Raw genomic sequence first — 25,041 nt, forward strand, 5'->3', positions numbered from 1 at the left:
CTCAATTTGATTGCCACTTAGTGGCATGTGTTGCAAGGGAGATGTCTTGTGGAGGCAGGCCTAGATTATACTAGACAGTAGCATAAGTGACTGACTACAGAAAACTGGTGGATATGGGTAAGAACTTTGCTATAAGCTTACACTTAAGCTATGTCCTTACCTTACTTTGAGTTATAACTAACCTTTCACTAAAATAACTTTGTGTGCCCTTAGTATGCAATTCTAAATATTTAATTGTCTAGTGATGCTCATCAACTGCTTCTATCTATGGCAATTAAAAATCATCCTGCTGGAATGAGTTCACATATTGCCCAAAACTGTGACGTGTGTGTGTGTATGTATGTATGTGGTTTTTTTTAAAAAACAACATCAAATTGGTCTAATGTGATACTGTCTTCATACATACCTTGCTTTGATTGTGTTTAGTGAAATCCCTCACAAAATGCCTTGTTTGCGAAACACTGATTACGCTTTCTCTGCCACTGAATCAGTATAATTATTATTTTCATTTTGGAAGAAACCTACCTTGGTAGGGAAGCAGGAAAGCTATTTGTAGGGAAAAAAATGAGTAGTGTTTCTGAAGCCCTACTTATACAAAATAAAATGCTTGGTCAAATTGGCAGATATGACTTAACTGACCTACTGTTAATGGATGTAAACACTTGTCCTGAAGTTGGTATTCCTGGTTATTTTTGATTGAGGTGCTTGGGTTTTTTATTGGATGAAAACATTTGGTTGGATCACTTTCTTGTCCCCTGCCCCAGCATGAGTAAAAGTAGAACCTTACACTAATTGTGGAAATGTATATGAAAATGTCACATAATATTTGTATTTTGTATCTATTGCAGCATCCAGTGCTAGATGAGCCCATAGCAGAAGCTGTCTGCATTATTGCAGACACAGATAAATGGAATGTACAGGTAGCTACAAGCCAGAGAAAGATGATGGACAACATGAAGCTAGGCAAGGATGTCTTGGTGTCTAATCAAGTATCCAGTTTATTGCAGTCTATTTTACAGCTTTACAAACTCAACCTCCCAGCTGACTTTGTAAGTATTTCTTCACTGAAAACTGAAGCTAATGAAGATTGGTTAGCTGAGGTATCTGCGCAGTTTTCTTATACTGGATATTTTATTGCTACACCAATAAACTGATACCTGAGACAATGTGGAGTTATACCACATAATTGAAAGAATGCCTACAGTCCATTTACAGATATTGTTTTTAACCTAATTTACATATAACAGATTAGTCAACTACTCCAGAATAGGTAAGCCGGAACTGAAGTTATTTAGGCAATTTTAGCATGGTCCTCATATGTCTATGATTAGGGTTGTTAAATTTGGCTTACATTATTTTTTGTTGTCAAATTTCCTTCCAGTTTTTCTGTTGTTGAAGCTTCTATATACCCCACCCTGTTCTTAGCATACAAATCTCTATCCTTGGGCTCTCTATCCAGCCCCATACACTGGGTGCCTCTCCTCTCTCCTCCCCAATTATGTGCACTTGTGCACATTGACCCTGCTGGCTTTTGCATATTCCAGCCATCCCTGTCCACAGGTGCTCTGTCAGCCTTGCTGATACGCTGTCCACGCAGTTGCTGGGAGCAGGCTGGAACCTGAAAACACTTGGGGTCTGGGGTGCAGCAAAGGTTGTCACTTCTGTCACAGGACTTTCTCTACAACCACACAGCATCCTTTCCTTGTCCTCACTAGTAGCGGCGCTCTTCTGAGCGCATCAGTAAAGCTTTTTCTGATTGCTGCTCTAGGGAGGAAGAGCAATCCACAAGTCTAACAGTACAAATTACGGTACAATTTTTATATACAATTGTAGCTGGAGAGGAAAGGTTTGTTAGTTTTTCTCCTCTCAGAACTCTGTCTTGTTCAGTGACTTCTTCCATAGACAGCTTTGAGAAACTTGGTTTGTAGGAAGCCTCTGTAATAATTGGGAGTTGTAGATGGAAGAGGAAAAGACAGAGCTGAACAGTAACATCTGTAAATAGTATTAGCTGGCACTGTTCTGAACAATTTTAGTGGAATCAATTATGCTAAATTCTTTAAAAGTCAAGTACCAGGCAGAATAAGTGGGTACACTAGCAAGAATCTGCAGAGATCATTTAGGGGGTTGAAAAACGTGCAGTTTTGATTGGAATTATATTACAAGGTTTGCGTGCAAACACTGACACTTCTGGTATTTCTGAGCTAAACAGAACCTCTGCAGATGAAGTGTTCTCTCCAGTGTTGTTCTGGGGTTTATGTATGCTATTTCTGCATGTTTGCATGGTGTGTGGTTTTGGGGGGGGGGGGGATTGGCTTGGGTGGGGGGCTTGTTTCTTGGTATTTCCCTTTTTTCTAAAAAGGGACAGTAAAATTACAGTGCTGGTAGTTTGTAATTTTCTATAATCCATGTTAGAAGACAGTCCAATCCTTCTGTCAGAGAATTTTACAGATCTTTGCTAACAGCAACAGAATAGTGGGGAATAGAAGTCAAGTGTTCCTCAAACTCGGTGGGGGGGAGGGTTGACTTTTTATCATAGTGACTCTTTGACTTAAATTTTGACAAAGGTACTAATATAGATCAGAGGTGAAAGTAATGCAGTGAGTGTGTTTGAAGTTTCCTTTACTGGCTTACCTTTCATGACATCCACTTACTGTTCACATGGTTTTGTTTTCTGTAGCACTACAAAAAACAAAACCCAAATCAAGGTCTACTGGATGAAAGGCAAGTGGTATGATCTTTGCTGTGGCACTTCAAATTGGTAACTGTACTGCAGAAGTTCGTGCAGTATACTGGAATGAGAAAGAAGTGTAAATCAAAATTGCATATGCTACACGTCAGCAATCTGTCAAAAGTTTTACCTGCACCTTTAAATACATTTTGAGCTACTTTTTCTGACATTAAAATTAGCTTGGGGTTTATTTTTTCCCATTTAGTCAACATCAAGAAAATTTGACTTCACCTCTGAACCTCAAGTAGTATGGACATTTTGAACAAAATTGCCTAACTCATGCACCGAGATCATGAGGAAAACCGTCTTTTGATTCTGGGCTAGCATTCAGTCATTAGCATTCAGGAGGAGCAGATAATCTTATCTTATATAATCTTTTTTTTTTTTTTCTAAGCGGAATGTAGGGTTCCTCCTTACTTGCTCCCTCATAACTTAAGTAATTCCACAATCCTATAGCACATGAATAACGAAGTTCTAATATGTTGAACTGCTATTTTGGGAACGTACTGTATGCCTTTCTGAACCACTGTGGGAATGTTAATAGGCTTTTTGCATTGGAGAGTTACGTGTAATGAGAAAGGTAAAGAATGCTTACCTTTAGGCTAGATTCTGAAGTGCTATGACTATAATGACTTTAGTGAAAACTTGCTTGAAGCAAAAAGATCAAACTACTCTTAAAAGCTTTTACCTTTTCTCCACTAGTGGCAATTATCTCATTCTATTCATGCTGTTATGTAGCACATTCTTTAAAAGGCATGTTCTTTTTCCCTAAGACCTGTTATACGCTCAGAGAATTGTTAAAAATCTTCATCTTGGTCAAGACCATCCAAAAAATACAAGCACGAGTCTCTTTTTCATTAGTTTTTAACTAGCAAAACTGGTTTCACAGTATCTTATTTCTAATATGTATGGTTTTCATTAAACTTAAAGTACATTGAGTAGCCTGAAGCTGTTTGCTGCTACTGTTTCTAGTTGCAGTCTCCGCCTGCCAGATGATTGTACATTTGATAATGTAAGATTCTGCACGTGCTTCTTGCTTTCATTTCTTGGAGTCTGGAGAGCTGAATTAATTTAACTTTTTTTTGAAGTGGTCATCACTGTGGAAAGAAAGATTATATCAAATTGAATATACTTTTTGTCCTAAAACGAAATATGTGGTTAGACATTCTACCTACTCGCTTGTGCTACCAAACAAAAAAAATCTCCTTTCACAATTTTTCATCAACTTTGAAGCTAAGATCATCTGCTCTCCTGCAGTTTTTGTATGAGAAATTATCCTGTACCATATGACTGTATAAAAAAGTATAGTATGCTGCTGTATTTCTAGCATGCTTCTAATGAAAGAAAAGGGAGTGAGCATCTACTAGATGCTATTTGTTAAAAGGTAATAGTTCAAGTAATTTTTCAACAATCTTAAACTAGAAATCCTTTAGATGAGTAATGACAAGTGCCTAGAACGGATCCATAAGCTAGCTTCTCCAGTAAACTAGCAGGCAAAAGAGCTATCCTAATATTACAAATAACAAATATCCTAATATTACAAATAACAATTTTCCATTTCTCAAGTTTTAGCTCCTTGAATGGCAGTTTCCTAAAGCTAAAAAGATGTCCTAATTTTAAGAACTGCTGTTTAAATTATATCTTTCAGAAAAATAGTACTGACTTGTAGCAAAGACGTCTTGAGCCAAATATTCCGTTTCATTCTTAATATGACATCTTGAATGTTTTTGGGCCTGAATGAAACTTTTCTTTAAGTCAGCATAAAGACTTTGGCTGACTTGCACAAGTCAAAAATGCATCCAATTCACACTCAGCAAACTTGCTACCTAAGAAAATAAGAATGCCCCAATTCTTATTTTGGGGAGAGGGGGATGGCGGGCAGTGTAACTTTTTAAAGCTGTCAGCACAAGAGTAGCAGAGAGCCCCTTGCCCTTTTGGATTTTGGAGGGGAGGCTTAATTTTAAAATCATCTAGCTAAGGTAAAAGCCAAAAAGGTATGTTTATATTTCTGCAACATTTGCATGTGAATGCTAAATCCATTCTGAGGTTTGTCATCTGCATTTACAGTGCATAATGCATCTTGAGGATAGACTACAAGAGATGTATCTCAAAAGCAAAATGCTTTCAGAATATCTGAGAGGACATACAAGAGTGCATGTAAAAGAACTAGGAATTGTATTGGGGTAAGTATTGCAGATATCAGTCCTAACCTCTGGCAAAACTTGGGGCACTTATATTCCTTTTCAGTTTCCAAATACCATCTTGTTTCCCTGGGGACTTGCTTTTTACTGCATATGTAGTGCTCCCCTCTTTCATGTGCCTAATAAAGTATAAAAGTGGGTTCCACTGAGCCATCTAGAAATCAGACGGAGACGTTTACAGTTCAGCAGCAAGAGCAAACCACTTGTAATTCTTATATCTTCAGAATGAAAAGGATTTTTTTGTTTTGCACGAGATTTTTAAAAACTTTGAGTTTTGGTCATTCTGAGGTCATCCACACGTGCTCACTTGCGTGTGTGCTCTCTCCCCCCCTCCCCCCCCCCCTTAATATTAAAACTGTAGTTAATAGTTAAGCTGTCAAAACTTTATCCCAACAAATATTTCAGGATTTTTGGAAACTTGGGTGGTGGAGGGGTGTGTCTTGGTGGAAGAGGGGATCTTAAAAAGCAGATGTAGGAAAATAAACAGGTGTCCTGTTCAGCTGCTGTCCTCCAGCAAGTGTGCTTGATGGACACACAACCTTTATAGATGCACCTGCTGACCAGCAGGAGTGAATATATGTTCCCCAAAAGGTGATATTTAGCATCGTAGGTAAAACTTAATACATCTTTATCCAGACTGCTCAAGATTTCATACTGAGAAATGTGACTGTAAGAAGTGAAATCCCAAAATAAACACTTTCTCAGGATATATGTATTTATATATATACACATATATGTATATGAATACAGACAGATATCTATCTCCTGATCTCTGAGCAGCATTACATTGGAAATGGTTTGAACTGAATATTGCATTTGAGAGACATTCCTGCTGCTGTTTTGACTGCGTAGTAATTCCAGGTGTTGGTTTTTTTGATAAGGTCCTACTGTGTGATGAACTGAGTTATATTTAAAACAAGAAATGCACAATCTTTCATTAAGTTGTTGATTAGTACTTATAGGGTACTTTTTTAGACCAGGCTTACTGACGCCTACTGATTAGTAAGCCTATGAGCTCAGGTTTATGGATTAGTGAATAAATTAAAACAGAAAGATTATATACCACAGATTGTATTGCACAGAATACAAGACTGCTATCTTCTCACTTAAAAGGTAGCATAGTTTCTGTTTTTAGATTTACTGGTATGTTATGAATAATGGCAATAATAATAAACAATGAACTTGCTTGTAGCAAGACACTTCTAGTTTCTTTAATGTGGATGAAGAATACCCTCTTCTGTTTCTTTTCTGTATATTTTAAAGTCTGTCTCTCTCTTTTTTTTTAATTTCTAGGATTGAATCCAATGACTTGCCTTTGTTGGCTGCTATAGCAAGTACTCATTCCCCATATGTTGCTCAAATACTCTTATAAATTAAAATCTCAGGATAGTCATTCCCTTAAAGTAAAGAATATGGGAATCTTGAATGAAGAACAGAGGTGCCAAACACTGGTAAAGGGGAACAGTGAGGAAAGCAGGTGATGACTGTGCGTTCTACCACCTTCTGATTCTGATTTCGGCTGGATGTTTTATCAGAGGACTTCAGTTTACATAATGTAAAATGCATTCAGGTTTTTCTAACAATCTCACTTCTGACTTAAATCAAGAAGGTGACTTCATCCTTGAATTTTATTATTATTGCTACTACTATTCAAAGGACAAAAGTTAACACTATGGCAGACTATGAGCTGCCATCAGAAACGCTGCTCAAAACCATGAAGTAACAGTTAAAAGAACAAATGGGATAGAATGGATTTCATAATGCTGCGCTTGCGAGTGTGGTGTTGTGTATGTTTCTTTGTTGGGGAGGAGGAGCTGTAAACTATGTATATAGCATTCCTATACACAAGTATATTAGATGGAACATGATTTTTTTGCAGAGTATAAGCATGACTTTGTATAGTAGAAGTGACCAGCTCAGAACAAGGAACCTGGATTCAGCAGCCAAATATGATGTGGGAATGGAGGTATGCATGAGGTGGTGTGACTTTTTCTTTAAAGGACAAGAGATTAAGAAAACTGTGGCTGCTTCTGTTTTAATGAGGAGGAATTCAAATGAGCTCTGGTTAGGAGTAGTACCACCCCAAAAATGGAATGAACTTCTGAGACGGGGGTTTTGTGGGAAAGCCTTATGGAGTTTCTGCTACAAGTTTACATTTGTTGCTGATGCAACTTTGCTAACTCTTTTGAGTTTCTGTATGACTGTAGTCCTGGGAATAATTAAACCTGTGTCTTGGTGTCATCAGGTATTGCTATCTCTGAGGAGTCTGAATTTGACAAGCTTGTGGATTATATGTGTGCTATTTTCTGTGTGTGTGTACACACATACACCAAGCAATTGGCATAAACTCAAGACAATCTTAGCGGAAAAAAAGAAACCCAAATCTTTAGTCAAAAATATCACCTTTTTTCTAGCTACTATTTGGTCACTTCACAAATGAAATGAAGGGGACAAACCCCAATATTACTATGAATGTTTGCAGTGGCCCTCTATGATTCTACAGAATTCTCAAACTATCATCCTGGTGCCTTTCCTTAATAGATTAATTGCGTTGAGACCAGAAACTACTTCTCCGCTAGCCGATATTGGCCTTCTGTGTTTCTAGAAAGCAAAATAAAATTTTATATTTTACTGTTTTCATGTGGTTGGTAACATGAATGTAAAAAAAAAAAAAAAAAAACTTTTTTGCATAAAGTACTGTTAAGCTGGATATGAAACTGTTTATGGACCAGACCAAGGAAAGAACAAAGGATCAAAACAAACATTAGTAAAGAAAAGGAAAAATAAATGCTGGACCCTTCTGTTGTGAGCCAGCGCAGAGTATGAGTGATGTCTGACACTGACAGCTTGCTCGAAAATTGCTGGCAAAGCAATTGCTTGGAAGTAGTGAATCCTAGTAGGAAACCCCTGGTCACCAGTTGTGGCTTCTCCCTCTTGGTGATTACAGATTTTTAGTGTTGAAGGCACACACTTTTTTAAAAGTGTTTATTTCATACTACCTTGATGTTTGGACTTTTCTACAGTAAACTTTCAATGATTTGAAACAATGAAATGTGCATATTGTGAGTGTTTAAATGTGATTGGGGGGGGTCCTCGATTAACCTTGTGTTGCTTTCTGAGGGAAATGGGGAGACAGACCTATTGTGAAGAGGGGTTGTTTCCAAGTGGAGGGATGCTTAATATTCTGAAACAATGCTTCTAAAGCTGTTCCTTATGTGCTGGGTTTCTGATCTGACATTCCAGATGCTTCTTTTAATATTGCTTTTTCATACACTTGTTATGTCTGGTATTCTGCCTAAAAAGGCTAAAATCTTTCTATGGATCAGGCTTCCTCCTGCTGCTTATAGTTGAGCAATGTTTTTCATAACTTTGATCTGTGAATCCTTCACTCTGTCTGGTTGAAAGTAAACTTACCTCTGCATCTAGCTGTTAGCAGATATCGGTCTGTATCCCACAAGGCTAAGACAAAGGAAGAACCATGCAGCAAGTGACACATTCCTAAACTATCCCTGTAACAGAGAGCGAGCGCATGAGCGTGTGTGTGTGCGTGTGCATGAGTAGGACTGTGCAACCACTTCCCTCTGTGTGTGTATATATAGAAATTTTCATGTACTTTCTCTATTTCATGTTACTCCTAAGTAGCAGCTGAGTATTAAGAGTCAATTCCAGTTTACTTAAAATGTTAGTTGGGTTTCAATCTGAACTGACTCTGACAAGTTCTTCAAAGAATTACATGCGGAAACATTTTTGCGATCATATAGTGTGCTAATGAAGTCAGAGGTCAACTAATGTTCCGTGTTTTTCAAGATCAGTAACACCTGCGTTTACTACTTAAACTATAGAAATCTCCCTTTTGGCAAGATTTTAAATTAATCTGGAGGGAGGCACGTGAGCTGATGGTCAAAAGCACTTGGATTTTCTTCAGCCCAGGCTGAAATTTTATAGTTTTTGCTGCTTTCTGTAACATTTTGCTGCTCTTTCAGAAACTACATGATGATCTTGTTTTTGCAGTTTTAGTTTGGGGAGAGGAGGGATTCAAAATTGAAGTTGATTGCTCTTAAAAGGCTTTAGTTTAAAGAAGCTTAAATAAATATTTTCCCCTCCGCTCAATATACTACCTCAGTTGACAGGATTCCACCTTCTAGGGCTTTTTTGACTCTAAGTCTTTAACTTGTTTTGGTAGCATCTTGCTGTTTATGTAAATTAGTGTAGCATGACAGAGCAGTAAGTATTTACAAATGTTGTGTTAGTCATCTTTAAGGCATGTTTCTATTTTTATTTTAAGAGAATGAAAAGTGATATGAATGTACCAAGGTGTTCAAAATTGATAACGTAGCTTAATTTTCAAATATTCCAAAGTTGAGTTTTTATCAGTATTATGTAGTTTTTTTCTGAACTTAAATACATACTTTCTTGTGTAAGTGGGAGTGAACAGTCTTTCTAAAATCCCACATAAATGCAGTTTACACAGTGCAATTTATAGAATGTATTCTTTTTTTGAGGCAAAACTAAACATTCATGCATGAGGGGGTGTAAATGGAAACGGCTACATTGTAGTATTTAAATGAACTGCCTTTAACCTAAAACAATATTAAGCTCTAAACTTTTTAATTAATTAAACTAGGACACTTTCCAAACTAACGAGTAGAAATTTCTTCTACCTAAGAGATGAATATGCATTAACTAATTCTATAATTCACACTACAGACTGATCTTCCCCACTGCCTGCTCTACTCTGAAACTCAAAATCTCTCAGGCACACCAAACTCTTATGTAAAGTTTACAGAAAATGGTCACTTATCCCTGAAGTGTAATTTCAACTTCCATTAAAAGAACTCAGATAAAAATTGAGTCTAAACTGCTGAATAAACTCTAACTAGACACTTTCCTGAAATTAAATGGGCTAAATTGACATGCTTAACAGGTTATCCATAGTAGAAAAAATGTGTATTGCTATTGCATGTTTAGAGAGCATAGACTTTTTTTAGGACTGATTGAATACAAATGTCAAACTACATGTTTTTTTCCTTTTCTTATAGTTGTTTATGTACATTATCATTTTGGTCTATTTCTTTGCGGCATTTGGTGCAATAAACTTTCTGAAATGGATGTAAATGGTATTTAGTATCTTTTTTTTTTTTAATTTCCTTCTAAAAAAGCTATTCTTGTTGATGTAGCTGAGATCTAACACTTAATGCGTGGACATCTGATTAACCTGTTATTGGAGTAAGTGAAAGCTGCAAGAAATGTGTAGCAGGAAGGCTTCACAAGATTTTGGAGCTTAATTAAACACTATTCAAAGCTTCAGAAGCCTTACCCACTTACATGTATAAACAAAACTCCTGTGTGAAAACTAACCCACAGAGTAGTGAAAAAGGGAAGACCCTGACTACTGGATTAGGTCCTGCAGAGGTTCCACACACCTGTGTGGCTGGTGCTCAGCTCAAATGCAAATGAAAACAGCTATCAGAAAAATGCATCACTACTGCATGCAACTAGTTGCTGCATGACCTGAATTTCAGTTTAGTATTCCAAATCAGAAAAGCCGAGTTCATATCATGAATACATACAATGCCCATCTGATTTTCAGTTTCTGAAATCTGCTCTGTTTAAAACTGTTGGTGTGGGTATTACCTCATTACCTGCAATGAGCAGCTCAAAACAATGGAAGCTTAGGATCTGCATAGCACTTTAAAACTGTTACTGAGTTAGGCTCTGAAACTTCCTGGAAAATCCTTATTTACAAAATAAAAAAGGAGAGGATTAACCGTAATTATCCTGAACATCTGTGAACAGGTCTTGAGCTACGGAATGATTTGTTGTGTGTAAGCACTTTTTACCTGTAGACTGAACTTTCTAAGGTTTGCTTGTTGGTTAGGCTAACAAGGACCACAAATGAAACAAAGGCTCAAGAGCTTTGGCATCAAGGGCTTTTCACAGCTCTCTGAATACAGCTTTTAGCTTTATGGTCCAGCTGCGGTAACTAAAAGCTTTGGAGCATTTGAAAGCTTCTCATGCTCAAAGATACCGAATTCTTGCGTGTGCACACATGAAATAAGGAGAAACTTGTCCACTCTGCTATCCACTGGGACACTTGTGCATTTTGTTCTCCAGTTAATACCTTTGCATAAATGGTGACCTGTTTTGGAGATTAACTAAATTCGGTGTTCATGACAGTGAAGGTTTTCTAGTGTGAAAGGCATGTTGAAATGCTGGTAACCTCAGTCCAGCTCTCTTGTTCTTCTCAAATGGTGTGGCTGCCTCCCTCTTTCTAAGTCCATGTTTTCATGAGATGGCTTAAAACGATTCAGCAGCTCTCCCCTGACAAAACAGGGGAAACGGGGTCTTCTCCGTTCATCTTCCTTTTTATCGGAAGAGCTGCACCTCCCACTTGCATATACTGCAACTTGCTCTGGACCCCTCAAGCAGGTGCAGCGTGCTTGTGGAAAAAAGGATGGTGATGACTGCGTGCTAGGTTAAGAAGGTGAATTTGGTGCCAGTAAGTGCTGGTGTGATGCAAGGGAAGAGATAAGCCTCCCTAGCTAGAAACAGGAGAGAAAGGAATGAGATTACGCCAACCCCCTGTGTCTTTGATACCTGTGGGCCATTGGATTAGCTCAATTATTAGCGCTGTGCAGCAACCTGCACTTCCACTAGAGATTTAAAAGATTGCATGCAGTTCCTCTTCTGTGACAATACTACAGTCAAGTTGTTCATCATATTCACTGCTTTTGCTTTTTTCTAAAGGACACTTATTAGTATAAAATCTGTAAGAGATTGATTATATGCACTGTCTGGCAGGTTAGCCAAAGGCAAATGCACAAACTGGCTGATGTAAAATGGCCAGAGACACTGGGAGAGGGTGGAGATTTCTATTAATAAATATTTATGTGGTATGTATAAGACTGCCAAGGAGCTTTAAAATTGACAACTGTAAAATAGTAAATAATACCTATGTTTGACAAACTCTGGAACTCTACTGGTGAATAACTGATTTAGCCCTTTTTCTTTAAATTAATGACAATTAGAATCACAGAACTGGGGTAGAGAGTCTCTTAACATATAAGGACCTTAAGGCTAGCACAGACAAAAGTGACCATGAACGCTATTAGAGAGTAACCAAGTCTTGTGCCAACGTTCTGCCACAGTCTTTCTCCCTCCTTCTTACTAAATGGAAAAAGACCTATAATACAGTGAAGTCAGTCTAATAATCACCTATGCATTATATTAATTTTCTATATGTATATATACAGTTGAAGAGGAGTGCAACTGAAAACGTGAAACAAGATTTTAGACCTAAAGGATATGCAGCTGAGTGATAAACTATGAGACTTTGACCTATACGGCTTCTGTTACTATATAAAATTAATTTAAGTGGCCGCATGCTAGTAATCCACATGCTGGAAAACTACCCCATAATAGTTGCAGTCAGTTGTCTGTCTGGCACAATCCCAAAGCCAAAACAGTCTAAGAAGTACAAATAGAGTTGCATCTTGTCCAGAAATCCTAAAGGTCAATACAAGGCCAGAGGGCTTAGGAGTGACAATGAAGCATTTAAAAATAAGTATAATCTCATCAATTCTAAACAAAAGAAATCCAGTTTATGAGATCCCATGGTGATCTGGCAAAATGGTATTTGGTAGAGAAGAAACCCCTATGAAGGAGTTTCCCCACTAGGAAAGCAAGCTCCCACTCTTACAGAAGGAAAACTGTTTGCAGGTGCATAAATATGAATTGATAACTATTGTCTGTTTGAGGTCTTCCCACAGCATGGTGGTTCTGTCTGATAAGAGTGTTGTGGAGTCAAGGACTGGGATGTTTGGCCAACAAAAATGTTTTCCCTTTTGGTGGAGTGAATTCCAACCCTATTTGTAACTATTTCATTTCAAATACGACCTTGTTCCAGTTAACAAGTACTTTACTACCTCATCTCTTGTTCTCTAGGAAAAAGAAGCCTGGAGAGTTTTCTGCCCTCTTCTTCTGTTCATCACTGGCACATGAGTAATGTTTTCATGTTTCTTTTTCTACAATATCGTACCAGTTTTTTTAGAGTTCTGAACAGACCCTGATAGTCTTTAGATGGACCAGTCTCCTGAAGTAATTCACCTCAGCTTTGAAAAATATAGGGGGTTTTGAATTAAGCATTTTTTGTTGAACTGTTTGTGATTCCCTAGAATGTGAAACTTTTTCCATGTTAAAACATGGCCCCACCATAAGCAATGTGAAATTAAGAAACATGCACTGTATTTCCGATCTGGTAGGTTGTGCTTCCCTTTGCAAGTGATTGGCTAATATAGGGTACTGCAGCCTCAGTGCAAACTTTTTAATTCTTCAGGTTTGTTTCTAATAGAGAAAATATCCTACCTTTTAATTGTGGAAGCACAGGTTTCTGTGACAAGTGACTATCCTGAATCTTTGCAGCCCTTGCGCTCTGTGGGTGATCATAGCTTGTTAAATTCCAGGCAAGCCTAGCCCTTGCGTTGTGGCCTTGTTGCTCAAGAACAGAGGGAGCAGGCTGCCTACCATGAAAATGAAACAGAAGTGGAATTAGCTCCAATGAAAAGCTAACTTCTTCCTTTGGCCCACTGTTTATAGTAATGACTTATTGCAATATCCTGCAGGGTTTTCATGTCTAATGTGAAATGGTGACTAAATCCAAAGACTTGTTGAGCAGGGTCTTCTGCATGCTTACCTGATGCCTTCTGTCATTCCCAAAGTGAATGAGGAATTGACCTAACTATGTCAGCCTGGTACAATAAGGGATGTAACTTAAAGACTAAAGCTTCACGTGAATTTGTCAAGCCTCTGGTATTTAAACCATAGGTATTAGGCCTAGCTATGGCTACCCCTCTTAGGATACGTAGCCTTCTCTGGTTTTCCACAACCCATTTCCTTTCCACAGGAATGCTGTAGTCTCTCGTGTTGCTTAGTAGCAGTGAATTCTAAAAGCAGAAGATGCAAAGCCAATTTGCAATGTTGCTACATAAGTTATGAACATTGTAGGTATTTCATTAGGTAGTAGGAGTGGCTGGAGGCACAACTGTGCATTATTATGTCCAATTTATGCTTGATTTAAATTAGCTCTGAAGAAGGCCTGGTGGCTTCTCAGACAAGCGTGCTTAAGTGTACCCTTAACAGATAAGGAAGCTGGTAATTCAAAAATGCTATTCTCATCTTCATAAAGCTTCATGTCCCGAGCCTCCTGATGTTTAAACTACACTGCTACTACGTAGCTAATCTAAGTAGTTCATCTGTGGTATCCTACTACACTTAGAGAAAAGATGGCTTACACATACTTTGCTTTTTAAAAAAAAAAAAAACTATTTTCTCTGACTTTGTTCTAAATATATGAAGCTTTTTCTGTCTTTTGTCACTGGTAACTGCTCTGCCTGCCCCAGAGAAAGCTGATCCAGACTTTGCATTGTTGCTGAGGAAACTTCAAATCTTGGTCTGGTCTGAGAATAAGAACTGTGATACTAGCCCAAGAGACAAACTGCTTCAAACGGGAGTCCCTAGAAGTAGCTACCTTGAAGAAGCCAAGTGACAAACTATATATGAAACCTAGTTACTTAGCATCGCTAAGTGTCACTGTTTCCCCAACAAAATGGGACTGTGCTAAAATACATGAAACCTCAATTCTGCACACAGATGAGCTTGTTAGCTGTCTGGGGTGAAATCTCTGGCAGGATCAAACTATATTTTGCTTTGTAACACTTCCAAGACCTTGATGATGGTTAACTGCCATGATGTAAGCCATTGCCCTTTTTCTCTAAGCTCTGAAGCTGAACCGGGTTACATGTAGCTCAGGTTGAAACGTGACTCTAGAGGACTGGCCTGAGTCAGAGGCAGCTTTACATGCTCTGCAATGAAGTAGAGCATAGAGCCTACCCTGTAGGCTGCTTATCAGTATAGTATAGCACTATGTGGCAATACTAAAACCACCTCTGGAATCACTATACCTGCCTCTAGCTGCTCTGTAATATGTTAGCCTAATCTCAATGCTATTCTGAGTTAACCGCAATGACCAAACCATTCCTAATTCTGGATTAAGTTTGACTGGTGGCAGGTCAGGAATTTCAGCCCTGTGTCTATGGCTCAACACAAAAGAATCTTCTGTTTGTTTTCCTCAACGTTCTGGTAATTAATACAGTTTGTTACAGAAAGATGAACTGATTGTCTGAAGGTATGTGGGAAGGCTGTGGCAAAGATTAGTACCTGACCTCCTGAGTCCTAAGGTAATGCATTCATCACTGGACTACTGGACAAGCTGTGCTGATTTAAAAAGCAACAAAACACCCGCCTCTTCCCTTTTCCCCTCCCCATAATTCCTTTAAGAGTCAGAGAAATTGTATCTGGCATCCAGGCATCTATCTCCCTTTTAGGAAAGGGAAGAGAGAAAAAGAATACTCTTTCATTCTTATATATTGCCTCTAATGCTTATTATAGGCACAACTGTAACTGTACACAAGGGTTGAGATTTAGCTAAAAGTATCTACCAGATGGATGCTGCCAAAGAAATATATCTTGTTTTCCAAACACCTGCTTCTTTGCTCTTATGCATCTTTATTTTTTGCTTGAGATGCATTGATGATGTGGAAAATAACTCGGAGCAAGCTGCTGAACAACACTGAGTGAAAAATAGCAAGAGCACGTAACCGCTCAAGGAAGAGAAGTGCTAATTGTCAGGCAAAGAAAAGCAGAAGTAAAAGATGTCTGAATGAGTTTCTTGTTTAAGGCAGTGGGAAGGTGTTACAGGCAAGCATGTGGAGCATACAAGGTGTTAATTTAGCGCTCTCCAGAAACAGCTTTTATACCTGCCTATCAATGTGTGAAAGCAATAGCACGTTGACAATAAACGTTCTGCTGTGGCAATGCAGACTAGTTCCTCTTAGTATAGAAAATGATATGATATTGTTTTGCACTGAACCATGCATGTGATTTGAAATAGTGTGACTGGTGTAATGGCTTTAAACCATGTGAAAGGGTAGGAAGTTTAAGAATGAGCAAAAATGTAAAATTATGGGTCATAAATCCCACTTCTCTGTATCAATGTCTGTTATGAGTTCCTAATTCAATCTTGGTGCTATTTATTTTAATCTATAAGGGTAGGAATTGGAAGATCAAAAGCATCCATGACTAGACAAAACATGACCGTCCTTCTCTAAGGGGATAAGTTGCCATGGCAATCCTGGCAGTTGTTCTTGGAGTTGGTTGATTTTTGGCCAGCTGCTGAGTATCTGAAGATGATGGGTCTCCTTGGGAATAAGGTGCCTTTCGGATAATTAGACAAACATATAGGCTGTGTATTAGAACAAAGGATTTAAAGGATTTCTTTATGCTGCTTGAGATTAAATAGTGCTTTTGTTGCAAGGCAACTGGTTGAGATGCACCACAGGTTTCTGAAGAGAAGAACTGTAGGTGCCAAACCCAGCTGGAATCTGGGTTTTTCCCACATGCCTTTTAACTAGAGCTGTTCCCAGAGGGGAAGAAATGCAAGGTTCAACAGCAAAAGAAAGAAAGGGCCAGGTCCTTGCTATGGGAAGGGACGCTGTTTGGGTGAAAAGGCGTTTTTGTGATCTTTGTGTCCATTGAATTAGATTTCAGCAAGGTTAGGTCTCTGAGCTCATCCTCCGGGTGTGTGAGGGCTACTGCCTGCGCAAGGGAAGCAGCTGCACCAGGTGAAGAGAACAGCAGGTTTGCCCCTTTTAGCACAGCCCACTTAAAGCAGCCATGAAAGTATTGTCCTGAGCAGTGGTTTCACAACAGTTAAGCCAATCTGCAGGTGATCGCTTTTGTTTGCTGGTACCTTACAGTACCTACTTGAAGTGGAGTCAGGTCAGAGCTACTACTGATAACTTGGGAAATCCTTAGCCAGGTGTTGAGGATGAGAGGGAGAAGCACAACTCCCCTTTCCAGCATCACCTACCCATTATCTCAGCTCAGCTATAACACGAAAGCTACATGCTCAAGCACTGGAGGTAACTGAGCTACAGCTGGCTATAGCACAGAAGTGCATGTTTTTTCTGTGGGACCGATGCCAATTTAATTCTCCTTTTTCCCCAGCCACAGTTATTGTAAAATAACGGGTTTCAGATTGCTTGCTTAGCTCTAGATTGGCAGCAAATCACTCAGCTTTGCAGACCCTGTACACTTCAGGGTATGCCATATCGGACCTGATTGTTATTCCACAGGAGACTAAGGTAACCTATTAAAATGCATCTTAATTGTTTCCTTCCTAGGCCCTCATCACTACTAAATCCCCTGTGAGGGTAGCTGTCATTATTTCTAACCTTAATGACGTTCTAATAACATGAGTAACTTTCGGAGAAGCTAAGTAAAATTCTGTGTGATCGTTCTGTTTCCAATTTGTGGTTCCACTTCCCGATCGTTTCAGAACTTACGTAGAGATGCGGGGTTTCAGGTGGAGGGGAATAAGTGGGAGCCAGCAATCCAGTTGAGTATTTTCCACAGCTCTAACAACTGTAGAAGAGCATCGTATAGCTCTGTTTTCTTCAAGAGTGGGGTGAGTGAGTTATGATTGTTAGCGCTCTGAACACAGGCAAAAGAAGCTGCTAATAAATTAGTTGCGGTAGCAGCAGCTGCACAACTGCTGTCCCCTTGGCTGGTTGGGGAAAGGCAAATGCATCAGAGAATTAAGAACTACTACTGAGCATACTTCACACACAGAAAGCAGCTTTTTAGGAAGGAGAAGGAAGAGAGCGTCATATGAAAGGCTTTCTAACTTCTTTTGGAGCTACAGCTGTTGTTCTTCAGGCTGAATATTTTTCCATTAGATGAACTGCCCCCACTCAGTGTCTTCAAATAGGATCAAAGGGGTCAGCTGGAAACATCCATCAAGAGATGGAGCAGTTCTAAGGAGAGCGCGCAGGCTTCGAGCGGTGACTGCTGGGAAACCAAGGTCAAATAGTGCCTGAACTAAGAGTTCACCCAGAAGTTCAAAATTCTTAAATCAGACCCTAACAGTCATGCTTGCGTAAAAGACAGAGTCCACTTCTTTAATTAAACTGCTGTCTAGTGTGTGAAAGGTGACTGTATGCTGCCAGCTGGTGGAGGATGAGAAAATGTTGGCTTCCTCTTTCAAAGCTTTTTGCTCATGCGAGATCGAGACTCCACACCAGACATTGTATAAACACTCAGTAAGAGAACTGACACCCCAAAGCACTAGTAATCCTAAAAAAAATACGTTTGAACTGTGCTGTGTTCAAGACATGGGTGTCCCACTAGAATTGGGACTCAGTCCTCTTGTTAATCTGGCCAAAATTTTATTAAAATTATGATCTTTTAATTTGTTTTTCAAACTTGCCCATCAGTGTAATCTGACTGAACCTGACCTCGGTTATTTTGGTCGCGTGTCCCTCCAGTTAAGGACTTGTGACCACTATTTCTACTTTTTGCAATGTATTATTTTAACTATATGTGAAGTGCAACAAATCTTAAGTTTCTGTAATATGTTTTATCTAGCTTCCTTTGCCCAAGTTAACTGAAAGCTATTAAAAACTGTAGCTTTAGTACCAGGTCTTATAGAAATAAAACCACTTTGTGTCCTTCACTCTTGCTAGCATTCATGCTTTGCTAATGCAGTGTAAAATTCCCTTTCAAATCACCTGTAAATGTGGAAATATGACCAACTAAAGATTTGAAAACTGAGACTTTAAAAGTATTTTGTTAGTTTAGGTCTGATATCATGCCATCTTTAGAAATCACTCAGACCTGAAGAACCTCACAGAAGTCTGTTTTGCTGAGCAAAACAGGAAAACTTATGTTCCTTGACTTGACTTCTGCCTATCAGCAAGAAGTAGCTTTTCACATCATATTGCAGCTAGTTTGTGCCAGAATCTGCTAGAAATAATATAGTTCAATGGAAACTTTTAAACGGAAAGCTCTTACCAGAACTATGAACTGCACACAACTCAGACATGCTTCTGGAAGGGCAGGTTTATAAAATCATTTCTTTGGAGCTGATGCAGGAGGTATAATTTCTTAGTCTCTGGCTAAATATATTAATATTGGTCTGCACAAACAGGAATTCTATACTCTATTTTTCTCTTAAAGATGCAGTAGCCAAATGCAAACAGCTGAAAGAGCTGCAGAATTACAAGTGTTTTTGCTCTGTCTTTAGAGCCCTTATATTTAACCTCAAGACTAGTTCTCTATGTATTTTTTCACTCTAGAGGTCATGAGCAAAGCTTGATCCCATGGTCTCTGAAATCAAAGGACAGGCTTCTCCTAAATCAACTCTTAGGAGGAGCTGGTGCGCAGTAACAGCTTCTGTGTCGCTTAACATATAATTTCTTACTGTGTGTTATGCAAATACCTGTGGGACTGCAGCAGAGTTCTGGGCTTTGGGGTTTTTCCCTCGGAGATCTAAAAGCAGACCATGGTCCACTGGCTACAGGCAGTGTGGCCTGTCATAACAGCACCCGTGTTGGTTTTCTGTCTGAGCCCCCAGATGAATCCCTGTCTCTTGAGTTAGCCACATTGCTCTCTTAGCACAAAAAAGGCGATCCAGCTGCAGACCTAGGTGGCAGTGGCTTCCACAGGCACACAGGCAAAGCAATGGCTTAGTCCTTCAACTTTACAGATCCAGGCTGTCTCCCATCTCTGTCTGCTCTGGGATTATGAAATTTCTTAGCATGCTGCAAAATTCCTCAGCAATAGTAATTCCTCTTTCCCAAAGGCATATTAAGGTAAAAAGTTGGCCCCCGAGCCTGCCGCTTAGTATACCTTCCAGGAGGCTACAGGGCAAAGCATGTGGCTGATTCATTTCTCTTTCACAAGGTGGCCTGTGACGAGGTACAAAACCGTATTATTCCCAGGGGCTAGCCCTGCTGAAGTTCAATATGTGTGTTCCTTTATCACACTGCTTTCGGTGAGTTCTGCACGTTTCACAAAGCAGTTGGCACTACTCTTGAGCAAAATTTACAGCCAGAAACTACAGCACCTTTAGAGAACCAAAGAAGAATTGTAATGCATTGTACGTGTTTCAGAAATCAGTTATTAGGTGTTCCGACACCCAAGTTTAACTGATGCTGTTATTAATGACTTTTTAAATAAACTCTGTGCGGTCGAAAAACATGATCACCCTAACAAAATAAAAAGCTTAACCTGAAAAAAAGGAAGGATCTGCAGCCAGAAACTTGACTATGTAATAAACTCCCTCAGCTAACGGACTGCATCCATGCTGTCTTACTATGTGAAAAATGTGCTCTGTACCACAGTGATGTCATGCGCACGATGCTGATAGCTGCTTATGGCTTCCAGCTGGGCTGCTGATTACCCAGAGGCACTGCAAGCGAAGCAAATCCTGCTCTCGGTGGATGAAGCATCCAAAATCTACCTCATTTCCAGTGTCTCCTGACCAAAATCCCTCGTTAGTCAGGAAAATGTTGACCTTCTCTGTTATATCTCAAATGCAGCAGCTTTCTGTTCGTTTTTCGGAGCACCCTCTTGCTATTTGCTGCAATTGGCTCAACACAGATAACCTTTCTGCAATGATTCAGACAGTTGGTGTCACTAGTGTGATTAAAGTCTGCAATAATAGAGACGATCTGTTATGAAGGTGGCTAAGAGATAAGAGCTGATTTAGAAAGAATTCCTATTTTACTGGAGAGGAGAAACTCCATGGAGATGTTTAATCACTGCAGATCAAGTGATGTTAATAGCAAAGTTTTATATCATTCATGTGAAAGCAGTTAGTAATGAAATGTCATGCTGTGCGGACATGCGCTGATCCAATTACCCCATGTTCTTACTAGCCGGAATCCTTTCCTTGCTAACCCTGCTCTCTCCTTCTGTTTTCTTTCTCTTGTTCATCTTGACATATCTAAAATTAGATGACCAGCTTTCCCAGGGAGGCACCTGTCCATGCTTATAAAGTTTCTAGTGTACTGTTTGAAGGCCACAAATAGATTAGTTAGCTCTTTCCCTCACAGTACAGTCTCAAAAGGGAAACTGCTGAGAGAAGATCTTTCAGGAGTGCAGATGGCTCCCTTTGTCCGTGTTACAAATGGAGAAACAAAGATAAAAGCCACCGCTGTGTGACTCCATTGGAGCCTGCTCTGTGCCAGCCGGATTACGTTGCTTCAGGTCTTCTGAGTCAACAGTAACACTGTTTTGATACCTGAGTTAGAAAATCAGGAATGTAATTGATGAATCTGGCTACATGTATTTTCAAAAATTTGCATGCTTGTTAGAAGTTCATTGACACCACAGGGTTTGGGGATTACGGAGTGCTTTTCGCCAGTCTGGAGGCTGGGTTGTAATGCAGAGGTAGACTGCAGGTTAAATCCTTTTTTTCCCAAGCTGGTTGATATAAAGAAGTCAGTATACTTTTTGACGTATTTGCCAGCTAGGTATAGGAATGAGCAGAAGTTTGTATATGTGTTTGCATGCATACTTTTCAAGAATTACGGCTCTTCTTGTGGGGTGTATGCTTTTCGCTCATTTTTTTCCACATAAGACAGAATAATTCCTAACGTTTGTGGGTTTTCTTCCTTTGAGATAGGTAATACAGAAACTTTGGTGACACATCCAGACTGCAGTTTTAGAAACACTGCATGAATTTAGTATTGATGAAAATCCGATGTTGCAACTTTGAGTCAACACATCAAGTGTCAGGCTTTCAGCAGCATTGATGTGCCAATACCTATGATAAAATCCTTATCCATCTGGCCATCCTTAGCCACAAAAAAACCAACAAAAACACCAGCCACTATCCAGCCCCAAACCTGTTTTCTTCCTGAACCAATCTGGGTGTCATGTGCCATTTAAAAGCAATAACAGAGTTATAATTAATACTTTTGTTTGAATATTTTGCCATTATCAGCCCTAATTTTCTCTCAATCCTTACCTTGAGTAAAATGATTAGGAATTTTTTTTAAGTTGCATAGATAATCAGTGCTTAAAATATATACAAGCACACAAAAACGCCCACGTAGCACTAACTCTGTAACAGAACCAGAATTTCTCGATTGTCACCTCTTGTTTAATTATTTGTATTCATACTGTGCTTCAGCCAACAGTCAAATCCGATTGTCTTTTAATGCTGCTACGGTAGGGATTTTTTATTACGTTAAAAAAGAAATTCAAGTAACATTAAGGTGCAGAAGGAAACATTTAAAGGTAGGAAATGAGGGGAATGAGCAAGCTTGTCTTTTTTCCCATGAGGCTTTATAGCTGTTTGCTAGACAGCAAAGGAATGTTGAGGCTCAAAAACTGTGTGTTCATTGCCAAATTCTGAAACAAAGTGTATGTGACAGAGGACTGATTAAAGACCTCTTTCACTCCCACCTCTACCTCTCCAGCTTCTGCCTTTGCCTCCTTCTTGTTTGCAGTCTTTCCCCCCATTCTCTGCTCCCACTGTTGTTTTCGGGCACTTCTGCTCTCACCTCTTTTCCTCCTCATTGCCGCTCTCTCTGATGTCACATTATTTTCATTCCTCCCCATCATTATACCTGTTCTGTCCTTTCCCTGTTCAGAGGACATGAAGCACATGCAATACTGGAGATATTCACTTAATTTACGTGACAAATTCTTATAGGTTTCTTCTGAGGTGATAAAACTGTTTGCCCTGAGCCACAGCACTTAGGTTGAGTGGAAACTGCAAAAGCACATCCACCTCAGGATGGCAAACTTGGGAAACTTCAAGTCTCCTCTGTGGAGTTACTTGGTGTTAGAACTAATGAAAACTGTTCCTTTTATTAATTATTTTTAATAAGGGGAAAGAAATATGTTTCTCTATTCCCTTCCTCTTGAGAAAAAGATGATGCATTATTGCTGAATCTTATAAAAAAAAATAACTGCTAGCCGGCGGCAGCTATTTTAATTGCATAGTTTCTTCAGAAAAGATATAAATCACCAAAAAGTAGCTCCTTAAAAAGGAAAGTATTGGGCAATCATAATTACAATAGTTGCTGCCTCTACTGCTTGACATACAGAAACCTGAATTACTCTCAACTATCACTTAGGACAAACAAGAAAAGAATGAATATTATTGTCAGTACTGTGCTCCTCCCCATCCATCTGAACTGATGAGAATTCATCTTTTTGTGTGGCTAACGTTTTGAAAAACAAAAAATTTAGCCAATACAATCAGCAAAATTCTCTTTCTTCATTAACTAAGTGCCCAAGAGATAAATGGACGAAGAGCTAGACTGCTCTATTCAATAGCAGGCTGTGGATTAAATGATGCAATAAATTTACCTGGGGTTAGTTTCTTCTAGCAGAAAGTCATCTTTCAAAGCTGTTGGAAACTTTACAGAAGGCAGGTCAAAAAGATAGGAAATAGCACTGTGAAGCTACGCGTGAGATGATGCAAAATTAGTGTGTCTGTAGAAGTGTCCTTTAAACTGTCTCTAGGAACAGAGCCCTAGGGCTGCAGACACTTCAAGGGAGAGGAGAGACTCCCTGAAATTAAAGAAATGGCAGTTTGTGTAAAAAAGTTGGAAGCTTAGTATCAGGTAACTATCTTCTAAATAAATGCTATGGAATGTTGTGTCCAGTTAGGTAAACTACTAAAATCAATGAAATATTTCCAGGATAATTATTGTTTTTTCATGGTTATTCTTTTTCCTAATGAGACTCTAATAATATATTTCCCATATATTATCCTCTTCATGGGAGGATGTCTTATTTTACATGTGCCTCTTTTAAAATATTCAGTAGAATGTATTTTTAATTTATGACTGAAAATTTCAGCATCTGAGGAGGTAGGTAAATACTACTACTTGTCTCATTTTTGTAGCTAAGGCAACTAGGGAATAGACAAGTCAACGCTTTGTGATATGATAGATTGGCATTTTGCTTGTGACTAGCAGTTTCCTCAAAACTGAAAGCATGACCTTTGTAAAATGGCATTCTTATATTGAACAGATGTGTTTTTAATGTATTCTGTTATAGGAGCTTGCTGTTGTGATTATATGAAACTGCCTTTTACAGCAGTGAACGCTACAGTGGAAACCAAGGGACTGAGCTGGTTTTGACTCTATTCTCTTCTTTCCTGCAGACTGAATTGTTCTAGTACCTGTGTGATTGTTTGGTGCTTGTGTAATTGCTCTGTTCAGGAATTCTGCAATTGTTCTGTTCAGTAATTGTCCTGCACCTGTGCAAAAGGAGTACCTGTGCCAAACAATCAGAAATATTAGGTCTTAACTTCCTCGATTTTGCTGCGGGATAGCCTGAAATCATGAGTTAGTGCCAAAGAAAAGAGGGAAACTTGCGCTGCAATGTTTTCATCGCATTATTAAAAACAGTAAGAACATCTAGTCAGGCCAACTAAATCGTTACTCGTTTGTTTGCTAATCTATTTAACTCAAACTATTAACCAGGAATGGTTGAGAGCAGGTTATGGTTTATGCAAGGGTTTGGTGAAACCCCTTTATGCAAGAGACAACATCATCTTTCCTTCGGCTGAAGGCTAAGAAAACTGCAGGTCAAATTTCAGCTTATAGCAAGGCCTCGCTTCTCTGTATTCCTGCAGCTAGCGCAAGTCAGCAATTATAATTCCTGACATTTCTAAATTGGGGGAGGGGGCGTGAGAAGGGCAGAGGAAACCTATTTGTTTTAGAGAAATACGGAGAGTTGCTGAGAATGTGTCAATAGAAGGCAAAGATGAGAAAATAACTTTTATAGTTCGTAGTTTAAAACAAAAATATATTCAATGTCTTGTGCATAAAGAAAATCTTCAAGACGTGAATCAGTGCACAGCTGAATGTGAAGGCAGGAAAACTTACTTCACCAAGAGGAACCTTACTGTGCGCAGTTAGACGTGAGAGTTACAAGCTGGAACTATCCCCAGCTCATCCTGTGCAGGGGGCTAACTCTGAATATGCCCATATTTCCAACCATTTTGCTGCTGCTCACTTCAGTAGGTGTATCTAAGCACATAGGCAAAGCTCAGAATAGTATCATCATAAGCCATATCACAAGTCTTTGGTTGCATCCATGGAGATAAAAGCTGCTGAGAAAGTAAATGACCTCTTCGTTACAAAGCACTGTGAGATATTAATTACTCCTTTTTGTCTAAAAGGAAGTTAGCAGGAAAAAAAATGGGTTTTCATTGGGAAGAGAAAGACTGTCATTAATAACTGCTGG

At 39.0% G+C, this 25,041-nt stretch overlaps 2 protein-coding genes across 5 annotated transcripts in view; one reads left to right on the forward strand and one right to left on the reverse strand.

Moving 5' to 3' along the window:
- FNIP2 (folliculin interacting protein 2) overlaps window positions 1–10,038 on the forward strand; it is a 53,196-nt gene extending 43,158 nt beyond the window's left edge. For all 4 annotated transcript variants that reach the window (XM_068942400.1, XM_068942401.1, XM_009677150.2 and 1 more), the window contains 3 exons: window positions 849–1,049; window positions 4,796–4,911; window positions 6,223–10,038. In XM_068942400.1, coding sequence (XP_068798501.1) covers window positions 849–1,049; window positions 4,796–4,911; window positions 6,223–6,301 — 396 coding nt within the window. In that variant the 3' untranslated portion in view covers window positions 6,302–10,038. The remainder of the gene's footprint in view (window positions 1–848; window positions 1,050–4,795; window positions 4,912–6,222) is intronic.
- Window positions 10,039–13,146: 3,108 nt separating this feature from the next.
- SPMIP2 (sperm microtubule inner protein 2) overlaps window positions 13,147–25,041 on the reverse strand; it is a 31,023-nt gene continuing 19,128 nt past the window's right edge. Inside the window, exon 4 of the mRNA XM_068941050.1 lies at window positions 13,147–13,448. Within this exon, the coding sequence (XP_068797151.1) occupies window positions 13,253–13,448 (196 nt within the window). The 3' untranslated portion in view covers window positions 13,147–13,252. The remainder of the gene's footprint in view (window positions 13,449–25,041) is intronic.

This window comes from Struthio camelus, chromosome 4, assembly GCF_040807025.1.
Source record: "Struthio camelus isolate bStrCam1 chromosome 4, bStrCam1.hap1, whole genome shotgun sequence".
NCBI classification, from domain to species: domain Eukaryota; kingdom Metazoa; phylum Chordata; class Aves; order Struthioniformes; family Struthionidae; genus Struthio; species Struthio camelus.